A 12235-nucleotide genomic window follows, 5' to 3' on the forward strand; every position below is an offset into this window, starting at 1 on the left:
AACTTGCAGAGCATGCTATTGATACTAAACGTAGAATTCATTGGAACAAGATGAGTTCATCATAAAAGTTGTTTCCTCATAGAACAGCTTTATAAAGAAATGTGTGATACTACTTCGCTCTCCTAACTTAAACAGAACCAATGGTCCACGCATCTATCTCCTTTGTGGGATAGATGCGTACTTTTTAAATCAACTATATTTCCTAACTTTATTTTGTCTGAATATATATATATATATATATATATATATATATATATATATATTATATTATATACAGACAAAATAAAGTTAGGAATTATTGACCTTCTATAGTTATCTTATATTAGCTACTTAGGTGGCACGTTTTAGAATTGTTTGTTAATGTTTCATTGCCATTCTGTGATCTTATAGGCAAAATGAAGTGATTTACTTTGTTTTCCTCTGATTTTATAATTCTTTTTTGAGGACTACATTTTTTTCTTGGGAAGTGTAAATGGCTAGAGCAGATTGCTACCAGGAGTGATAAATGCTTCATTTGTAAATGAATTTTAAAAAGATATGAGTGTTGTATCAGTTGGAGGGAGACTTTCCATGATACTGTCCAACCACAGATTCGAGACCCTCAGCTAGTATTTTGCCAATAAGAGGCAACTCATTTTGAAGGGGAGAAAGGAATAAGGCGATGTACAAATTCATTACCAACATGTGAAATCACATGCTTTATGCATAAAATTTTACAACTGTTGTACAAGCAAAATTACCACTTTAAAAACTGGAATTTTCATAAAAGAAAAGCTGATTTACCAACATATAATAATAAAACACTCATCCCATGAAATGCATGATTACCCTGTTATCAGAATGGATTCGCTTTTTTTTGTCATGCACAGAAGTGTCGTGGGGGTCTCGCTTCTGTTGTCGCACAGTAAGTTCTTAGACCTATTATTATATCAGTTACTCATATAATAATAGGCTAGAACAAATAGGCTTGGAGTTGCCATTTGTGTGTCTTCTCCTATCTAGGAGGTTGGCTACCCCATGATGTAACTCATGGCTGACTACAGGCGTAACAACATGTGGTGAGGACGTTATCTCTTCCACATATTGTTAAGTATTCAGGGCTGTAACCCATGTTGTTCACAGGGCCAGTTTGCCTGTTTTGAAGGATGAAAAACCTGAGTTTCAGGTGAAAAAACCCTCTATCTCCATATGAGACTGGCTAACTCATCTTTACTAGTTTTCACCAATACAGCCACTCTGGTCTTGCAGACCATGCACTGGATACCCGCCATAGAATACGATGGAAGAAAGCCACGATAATACACCGTAGTAAATACAAATATGAAAGGCTTTTCATGGAATCAGCCTCAGCCCTAAGAAACAATCTAAACCTCAACAAATTTGGCTGCATGAGACTGCCTCAAATTTGGGAAACCTACATCAGAAGACCTCCAGCCCAATCGCCCAAGAATACCAACATTGCCCGCTAGGGGGTGCCATCGGGACTTTAGGAGAAAGAATAACTTCCTGCTTCTTCCTCATTTACTGTTTGTTGTGCCTGCGTGCACGTGTCTTGTTCTTAAGTTCCTGTGAAAATGGCAACGTGATGTTGCCAAAATATTGGAAGTGTATTAAAATTTATCTTAATGTATATCCTAGTTTATGTTGTAATTTTCTTAAACTTTTTATAAAAAATAACTCACTTTTAGTCAAAAGATATACCAGATAAAGGTTGGTTCCTCACGTCATAGATAAGAATTGAACCCAGGTATTTTTCTGACTGGTAATAGGATAGAACAAATATTGCTAATCTAACTTTATGAGTATGAGTCCTTTCTTTCATAGTTCCTCAGTGATCAGCATTCATTATAATAAATTATGAACACAGCTTTAGAGTAATTACTTCAATTTAATATAAACCAAAATAATTAATCCACATTTCAACCTTCTTCTTCCTTGATATGATGATTGGGTAATTATTTTGATTTATATTAAATTGAAGTTGCTATTCTAACTTGGTAGTTGTCTCCATAATTTACTAGTTTTAAGAGGTTTCTGTTTTGCCTCATTCTAGAGATTTAATTAAGTTTGATTCTGCTTTCAAGTAATTGTTAGGTAATGTTGTGGTATGTCACTGAAACTTAGAGAAAATCTAAATTACAACTTCTGTTAAAATTCTACACAGACTGCAAAATTATTGTAACGATTTGAAGAATTACCAATTTAACGTAAACTTGAAATTGAGTTACACATTGCTACGAATGTTGGAATGTGAAGTTCATATATTATGCTCTATTAATCTTAAATAGGAACTTACATAAGGAAGGATCTTAACATGCCTAGTACAGTACCACAGCGGGTAGGAGGTCCCCAAGACTTTCTAAAAGATAGTCCTTTAACTAATATTGGTTTATATCAGGCTACTCTTACAGGTAGGAACATACACAGTAAATTTTAATGAGTATCATTTATTTAATTTACATAAAGTATGTTAAAATAAAAATTAGTATCATATGATTTACATAAATTGTGCTTAGTTTAAATGTTTCTCAGTCTTTTTACTCTAACATTTGAAGTAAAAAGACTGCTCTTACTTTTACCACTTTTACTTAGATCAGTATTCTGTTGGAAATTAAACACATTTAATTAAATAAATGCCACATTTAAATAAACTTTTATTTAAATCTGGCTGAAACTGCTTGAGAGAGAGAGAGCACATTGAATTATCCTGGGCTATTACAAGTCGAGAAAACAGTGTGTTAAATGACTTCTCCTTTTCATTTGTTGTTGTTTTTATATTAAGAAAATTTTAAATATACCCATTACTGATTTTAAATTAACTAGTTGCTGTCATTAATATTTTGCATTAAATTAAAGATGGCAAGAAATTATATTCTTGATTTAATCTTTTATCCAAGTGTAAGCAAACAAAGTTTGTGTGTGACATATCTTGACAACTGGACTACTTGTATATAGAGGCTAATGACTTCACATCAGTTGCCTTAGTTTCCCATAATGCAAAGCATACACCCTTTTGGATATGTATAATGCTAAGCATTATAGGAAGTACCCATAGTGCAAGCCAGACCCAGAAGAGATACCAAGGTTGAAGTAATGCAGAAGTCATATAAAAAATATTTTCTCTAAGCTTATTATGCATTTTCATTGCCTATTTGATGGATTCTGAAGTCCATTATTATTTTTGCAATTAGTGATAGTGTGTATTGTCTTATTTGTTTGTATTTTTTTTTTAAATCTACATTAATTTGTTTTAGCCTTTGCTAGTAAAGCAAACTTGTCATAAGAAACCTAACATTATTGATAGGAATATCAGAATTTTCCATATGAGATTGTATGAAACTTTAGCAACTATTGAATTTCATAAAATTTGTAGTATATGGCCATCATATAACTTCTAGGATAAAGTATGTCAGTGGTGTCATTGTCCCTGTAGTGCAGCTCAGGCAACAGCCCCAATCTGATACTGTATTGTGTTTAAGTGAAAAAGATAGAGCAAGTAAGAGAGAAAGCCATACCAAGAGTTAAGTGAGTAAATAGAGTAGTAGTGAAATGGGTGAACAGTGAAATCAAGTAAACTACTGTATGTTCAAAAAGAAAATATTGTAGAGGAGGTATAAGCTTTAAACTATTTTACTATATTGCTACTTTAAACTATTATGCTTTTTTATGTGAGAGTTTCACTTATTCATTCTCTTATTATATGTACATCATTTGCTAAATAAATAATGCAGAAGTGGCAGGGTTTTCCTGCCTGGAAACTCTGGTTTATCATCCCACATTTCTCTCCATATGAGGCACCTGTTCTTGGTGAAAGGAAATTCCCAATGATGGTTCACTTTTCATCCTTACTTTTTTTTTTTTTTCTATGTGTTTCTTCTTATATTCTTCACTCTACTTCTCCTGAGTTTTCCTGGCAAGGTTGAGGTTCCCACCAGAAATGTCCTCCTTAAATTCAACACGTCAATTCCACCAGCATCTACCAAAGCAAGCTATCTCAACAGTCCTTTAAGGCACTATGTCACGAACTCTTTGTGCTACTTTAAATATCAGACATATAGTTATTTTTAAACTGCCTATCATGGCTCTGCATTCTGTGCCCAGTGCAGCAATAAAGACCATGAAAACAAATATTGCAATCGCAAAACACCAAAATGCTCTAATTCTGAGGAAAACCATCCATCTTACTCCCAAGCATGCCCGATGTTGGAAGAATGAGGAGATCCAAAAAAAAAAAAAAAAAAAAAAAAAAAACAGCTATGCTTCATTTATCAGGAGGTGGAGAAGTAGTATACCACAAAAATTGTAGAAACATCTGGTAAACCCTTTTACTCTGAAAAGACAGCTGTAAAGAAAGTGTAAACAGGGATCCAAATCACACATGTCAATCCTGCCTTCTCACGATTACAACATCTTCAAATGATATGACTTGCTCACCATTTTCTTAGAGCAAATCAAGAAGGAAAATTGACTCACTCCTCAGGATGTGCCAGAGAAGGTCACACTACACAGAAATCCATTAATAAATAAGATAACGGAATGTGCACAGCAGATGGTTAAAGATGTGACATGGACATTTCTGTTCCCCTTGAAGAAGATAAACTAATTCATTTACCTAGTGCCCTAGAGAGAGTCTAGTGTGACTATATCTTTGCTATTTTTCCTGATAAAGAAGAAATGATGGATACTGGCCATCCTCAATTCTATAAAAAGAAAAAATTCCAAGGCTAATGAAAACAGAATTATTCGACACAGTAAGCCAGATGATACCATTTAAAAGAAATAATGGAAAAGCATTCCTACAATGGAACAGTTGTGGAGTCCATCAAAACATCGATAACATCAAGGCCCTCTTGCAGAAGCATAAATCAATATGGTTCTGCCTGCGGATAACATATGTAAAGCCAAGAGACTATCCAGCATGACAAATATTAACAATATTGGTAACAACAGGACAGATAATGGACCTGCTTATGGAGCAGTTACCATCCTCGTGGGCAACCATATCACCTCCTAGCAAGTCCCACTCAATATGAACATAGAAACAGTTACCATCCAACTTTCAGTCAGAATGTTAACAGTATGCTACATCTACATTTCTCCTACTGAAAATATCTCTCAAGATGATCTTGATGATGTTCTATTGCAATTACCATCCCCCTTTTAATCAGACATTTAAATGGACACAACACTCTGTCAGGTAATGCTCAAACATACATCAGAGGAAGAGTTGTCGAGTGTATTCTCGATAAATAATCTCTAACTTCTAAACACAAGAAGCAAAACCTTCTTCCATATGCCTATCTGAACATTCACTACCATTGATTTAACTGTCTGTTCATCCTCCCTTTTTCCACTGTTTAAGTGGGAAACTGATGACAACTTCTTTAGGAGATCGCTTTCCCGTGATATCCACCTTCCTGCATTGGTAACATGCACAACATCATGGTGGAAAATTTATCAAGCTGACTGGTCCAATTTTTCCTTGTTAGCAGAATTTGATTCTGTAATTTGCTGATTCATCTATCATCAATGCAGTGAACTATGCAACAGCATATTATACAAGCTGCCACAACTACAATTCCTGAAACATCTAGTTGGTTTTCAGTTTCTTGAGCCATTGTGACATGATAATTGCTAAGCAGCCAAAGAAGCCCAGAAGAAAGCTTGGGATATTTTCTTGGGTAGATACCGTGCAACAACAAACCTAATTCCTTTCAAACGAGGTCAAGCAAGACATATCAGTTTTCAGAGCCAGAAGGATCCAATATGTCTTCTATAACAAAATCCACCAGTAACAAAGAAGTATGCGAAAAAAAAACTGAAAAGTGAAAGGTAGATACAGCTGCCAACCAACAGCAATTGCTGACACACTCAAGAAAATTTTTTGCTAAACATCAGCAACATCTTATTCTCAGAGTTCCTCACACAAAAAAAAAATCAAAGCAGAAAACAACAAATTCTCTTTTCTTTCAGTGGCAATGAACTGGCAAAAGGCCATCGACTAAACAAGAAACAAAGGCTACTATACCTTAAGTGCTGCCCAACTGCTTTTGCACCTTTACAACAAAATTTTCTTTGAAAAAATTCTGAGAAAAACTGAATACCTGGAAAAAGGCAATTATTGCATTTTTCCAGGTATTCAGGGAAGAATCCAGAATTCCCAATTGCTCTGACCAGCTGCTTGTGAAGGATTCCATGAAAAAAAAAAAAAAAAAGAAAGGGGGGGATAACTCTTTTTGAAAGAAATAACCATTTTTCCAGAACATGATCTCACTTCCAAAAGTATCATTCTACTACTGATCGATCATCTAGTCTGGCTGGAGGCTTCCATCAGAGATGCCTAAAACATGAGTATCTGGTATCAATTTTCTTTGATATGGAAAAAGCATATAACACTGCTAGGAGATTTTGAATACCTACACAATTTTGGTCTCAAAGCAAATCTCCCTCTTTTTTATCAGGAACTTTTTATCTAACCAAATTTCCAAATCTGAATGGGAACTGCTCTTTCCCAAGCATATACCAAAGAGAGTTGAGTCCCATGTAGTTCAGATTTAAGTATCACACTTTTTGTAGTCAAGGGCAATTCAAGTACAGAACAACTTCCTCCAATAGTAAGCATTGTCCACTGTGTTGATGACTACCATCTTCTGTCATTTGTGTTATTCAACAGCCACAGAAAGGCTGCAACAAGCCATTCACCATTTTCTCAAAATGGGTGCTTGCAATTGGGTTCAGATTTTTCACAGCAGAAAGTTCATGTGCACTTTTGCCATAGAAGTGGCCTTCATCCTGATCCAGAACTCCATCTAGGACAAACATTAATCCCAGTTGTACCAGAAGTGAAATTCTTGGGGCTCATATTTGACAAAAAACTTATCTTCCTCCTTCATGTAAGACAGTTGTGTGATAAGTACCGCAGTGAACATTCTCCATACCCTATCTTCTGTCTTTTGCGGTACTGATAGATGTTCTTTGCTTTGTTTGGTTGGGCATTATAAGATCGAAACTTGCGAACTATAGCTTTTACTTTCAACAGGCTACCAATATCTCCCCTCCCCCTTTTTCTACTGACAACTCTTTCATGCTCATAGAATGGAATGCTCTGATTTTGTGCCTGTCTACAGAGACATTTTAAAATTGGAAACAGCATTATATCTGCATGAATTTCACTAGTGTAAAAGTTTCACAGCTCTATGATAGAGGTTGCACTAAAATATGTCAGATTGCATCACTACCAAAGGTGCCTAGCATACTCTGACTAACACAGTCTCTTCAGGCAATAAATAGTAGAGCTACAGAAACATTCAGTGTTCTCTCAGATCCAACATCTCTCTCGGTAATTGATGCTACACTTTGATGTGTGCTTCTGTTGGATTCTAAGTCATGTCAGGATCAGGGGAATCAAAGTTGCAGTTACTGCAGCTAGATCTGCTTGTTTCTCAAACATCCACCATCTGCCTGTACCCTGGACTGATACGCAGATTATCAGACATTAATCGAATAGAGAATAATTATAAGATCTACCAGATTAAGCTTGAAATTAAATTATGGCAGTCTAGTCTGCACAGGGTTCGAAGAGAGGAAATTGTTTTTGGTCACCGCTGTATAGGTCATTGTCATCTCACGTATCCCTTCCTGTTGAGCCAAGCTCACCATCAGTCATATTTTAATTGACTGCCCTCATTTACTGACCAGTCACTGTCATTATTTTAGCCATATTTACAATTTATCAGGCAGATGTTACTGAATAGGGAAAATATCAGCAGTGCATTGGAATCTTTAAAAAAAAAAAAAAAAAAAGTGCTTAAATGAGGTTGAATCAGAATGTATCCCTAGTGTTCGATAATATTTGAAGAATAAATAGGTTGGGAGTGAAATGGATGTGCAACCTTATTAAGTAAGAGATCCACAAGAAGAAGATGTGGAAAGAATATTCTGAGAATAAGAGTGAGAGGAGTTATGAAATAAAATATATAAAGCGCAGACCAGAAAATTAACAAGTATTGTGCAGAAAACTAAATCGGAGTATGAAAAGAAATTGGCTATGTAGGATGAAAACAGTCCAAAAGAATTTTTTTGTTATGCTGCAAGCAACAGAAGGAATAAATGTGGAAGGATAACTTTACTGAATGCAGATTATATTCTAGAGTAGGGGGTTACCAACCCTATGCCCACCAATGTATCCAGAGCTGCTCGCTCAGCCATATAGAATCCTCTATTCTATTGATTTTGTTGCAGGAGATGCATTAGTGGGTAATCAGCTTGGGAAGATCCTGCATAAAAAAAATCTTCCACTTCAGTGTGTTAATAGCAGTTAGTCTTTCTCTTCAAATTTTACTCTTCAGCTAAAAGTCAGTATCAGTGAGTTTTAGTGCATCTTTGTGAGCAGTTCTTGTGTTTTAAATAGTTATTGTCCTTCCCTAAAATGAATGTGGATAGTAAAAAAAAAAAAAATTAAAAAAAAAAATATATATATATATATATATATATATATATAAATATCAATGTGAATGGGAAGAAGCCTACTGCTTTGTTAAAATAAAAGACAAATGTGTGTGGTATGTGGCAATTCTGTTGCAGTTATGAAGAAACATAATGTGGAACAGTATTTAAAGATGCCTCGTTTGACCACAACTATCCTGTTAATTCTGAACTGAGAAAGAAAAAAGTATGGGAACTGAAGTCAAAACTTACATCTCAACAGTTAGTTTTTATTAGACCAATAGTAAATCATAAAAATTTCACCATTGCCTCTTATAAAATTACTCACTTAAATAGCAAAAAAAAAAAGGGGGAAAAAAATCATGTCAAGATGGTAAATTGATAAAAGAGACATTTCTTGCAGGAGCAGATTCTTTATTTAAGGGCTTTAAAAGCAAACAAGAAATTATGACGGCAACATCAGACCTGCAGCTTTCAAAAAAAACAATTACAAGGCAGTTGAGTTCAATTTCCCTTGACATGCAAGCCCAATTTGAAAATGATTTAGGAAAATGTGAATACTTATCCCTGCAATTTGATGAGTCAACAAATGTATCAGATACAACGGAATTGGCTGTTTAGTAAGAATGGCATTTGAGGACTTTTCTGTTAGGTAGGAGTTGTTAAAATTATTGCCAATCAATGGTCAAACAACAGGAATGGAAATTTACCGTACATTTAAACAATACATCGAAAATAGATTTCCTTCTAAGCAAGTTGGCAGCAATCACTGATGGATCCCCAGCAATGGTGGGTGTTTCCAAAGGATTTATTGCCCTTTGCAGGGAGGACAAATTATATCCGATCTTTATGTCAAACCATTGCATTATTCGTCAAGAAGCATTGTACAGTAAAGTTCTCTTTTTCGATCATGTTATGAAAACAGTTCTAAAAATAATAAACTCAATTAGAGCCTCTCCTCTGCAGCACTGCCTCTTTGTCTTATTGAGAGTACTGACAATGTAACTGAAAAAGATCTTATTCTTCATTCCGAGTTCGCTGGATAAGCAGAGGAGAAGTACTTTCAAGATTTGCGAGTTCATTTGAAGTAAAAGATATAAGAATTTCTCATTTCCAAAGGACAGAACTATGAGCAGTTAAGTAATCCTTTTTGGTTAATGGATTTGGGTTTCCTTGTGTATAATATAGAAAAATTCTCTAAACTTGCAACTCCAAGGAAAGGATAAACACATTGCATCGATGATAAGTTCAATCAGACCATTCAAAGAGAAGGCGACTTTGTGGATACATCATTCGAAGCAGAAATCTCTCAATCATTTCCCAAATCTGAAGAAAATGATTGAAGAGGGAAGAATTTGACAAGGGGTTTCAGCAGTTCAACACCATTGAGCCAATGGTATCATTTTTTAAAACCCTTTTACAGACTTAAGTGTGATTGAAATTGCTGAACTCATTACCAACTTTAACAATGCAACAAAAGAAGAAGTAGAACTGGAAATTTTAGATCTCAAGAACGATATCACATTAAAGTCATATAGCTCATGAAAACTTTTGGAGGTTGGTGGATAGAGAAAGATTTCCTGTTTTAAAACATTGTGCATACAAGATAATATCTTTTTTGGATCACCATACTTGTGTGAGTCATTTTTTTTTCACCATGAACATCACAAAATCTAAATACAGATTGCGACTAAAAAATGAAAATCTTGACGATTGTTTGCGAGCTGCAACATCATATTATATTCCCAACTACAAAGGACTTGTCAATGTAACTCCAAGGATTCTATTAAAATCAATTTTTCTTCACAATTTATTTAATTTGTTTTAAACATTTTTGTCCCATTCCAATAAAAACAAAATTACAATGATCCTTTTGTTATTTATCCACAACATAAATTTATCTTGATTGCTTTAAGAAAGATGGCAGGGTGGTGGTGGTGGGGGAGGGGGGTGCCCTTAGTACTGTTTCCTCATCTTAAAAGTGCTCTGGAGCTCAAAAAAAAGGTTGGTATAGTTTGCCCGCTGATTAGAAATTCCTCGACACTTCTGCGCATGTTAGAAAATGGAGAATCCATTCCGATAATAGGGTAATCAATTTGTCTTCTGAGATGAATTTGTTTATTATTACAGGTCGGAAAATTTAGCTTTTCTTTTATGAACATAGTAGTTTTTAAAGTGTAACAGTTTGAAAAATGTACGTAGAGTATTAACAAAATTAAAAAAGGTATAGCATAAAACAAAATTTTAACTAAGTTAATTTTTAAGAAAGTTTTCTATAAAATAAAAATAATTATACAGAAAAACAGAAATTTTTTCAAATGAACTTAGATATTCTAAACTTACAGTTGAGAGAACTGAGACACTTTAATGTCCTAAACCGATTAATTATTTATGACTTGTTGTGACTCTTTTAACAAACCCATGCAAAAAAATGTTGGAAAAAAATACCATTATCAAATCCTTTTAATCTTCAGAGTCATCTGAATCGGTGTCCTAATCGCGATCACTTTCACTTAAACTGATCACCAAAGGTTCGCATAATTCTTCGATAATTCTGTCTCTGTCCCAATACATATTTTCCAACAAGGTGACATGAGAGCAATATTTTCCCCAGTTTTGAACTGTAATATTTTCAGTCGCCTGTTCTGAAAGCTTAAAAAGTTTCTACATGTCAATATCCCCAGTTACGTTGCGATGGCGAATGAAACTTTTCACTTCTGCCCAAACATACTCAATAGCATTAATATTACATTGATATGGTGGTAGCCTCAAAGCTAGAAATCCATGTTCTTTGAGCATCATGTCGAATTTAATTAGTTTAGTTGTGGGCAAGTTTCTTTTGACCAAATTAAGCAATTCAATTTCAGTTGGCACGCTTTTCTCGACCATGTAATATTCGTGAATAGTTCTTCTTATAACATCTACATCAAAATTATTCAAAGCTATGGTTTCAATGGTTTTCTTTACTCTGGCACTTTTTTTTAGGAGATCTAAATTTGGCTTACCTTCACCTTTTGATTCCCTACTAATTCTTTTTTAACAGTCGACCCCGATATGCCCGCAATTGCACTTACACGTTTTATGACTTGAGAAAAGGGAACAAGGAGACTATTCTTTTTCGCAGAATGTCAGCACATTATTCAATATTCGTTTGCAAGCGCTACTGAAATGTTTAACAACAGAACTTGTTGACTGCACTGGATCCATCATACAAATTAATAATAAAAAATGAATGCAAAAAAGCGACAACAAAAACAAACTAGTACTAGTACAGCAACAGACAAGAAAGCACGTGATTTTGCATGTTGGCGACCAATTCGTACATCCTTCATTTCTTTCTCCACTTCAGCATGAATCGACTATTCTTGGTAAAATGCCAAGGAGAGATCTACAAACGGTGGGCGAACTATAACCTCTACTCTAGGATCAGAATTTCATGAGATTGTTCAGTTAATGAGTGCTCACTTTGTTAAGATAAATCAACCAGTTGTATGTAACATGGTGCGCAGTGCTGCTGCTACATTGGATGAAGAGTTAGTGGCTCCTGAAAATGAGGTTGAAGAACTGTTACATTACCTGGATAAGAATTTGTCAATAGGGACAGATGGAATATCAGCATGTTTGCTAATGGAATGTTCAACTGAATTGCCTAGGCCTTTCGCATATTTGTATAACTTGAGTCTCAGCTCAGGAATGTATGATAGTTCCATTATACAAGGGTGGTATAAAAACTGTGTCTAACTATTGACTTATCAGAATCTCTGGTGTGGTAGTAAAGATTTTAGAAAAG

The 12235-nt window shown here is 34.8% G+C and overlaps 1 protein-coding gene across 3 annotated transcripts in view; it reads left to right on the forward strand.

The window, feature by feature from the left end:
• The window catches only part of LOC150102778 (ecdysteroid-phosphate phosphatase-like), a 393004-nt gene that overhangs the window by 268875 nt on the left and 111894 nt on the right, over positions 1 to 12235 (forward strand). For all 3 annotated transcript variants that reach the window (XM_090398941.1, XM_090398940.1, XM_090398942.1), the window contains one exon: positions 2289 to 2411. In XM_090398941.1, coding sequence (XP_090255067.1) covers positions 2289 to 2411 — 123 coding nt within the window. The remainder of the gene's footprint in view (positions 1 to 2288; positions 2412 to 12235) is intronic.

Source organism: Typopeltis vanoorti, chromosome 10 (assembly GCF_054136105.1).
Source record: "Typopeltis vanoorti isolate ZY-2024b chromosome 10, IOZ_Tvanoo_1.0, whole genome shotgun sequence".
NCBI classification, from domain to species: domain Eukaryota; kingdom Metazoa; phylum Arthropoda; class Arachnida; order Uropygi; family Thelyphonidae; genus Typopeltis; species Typopeltis vanoorti.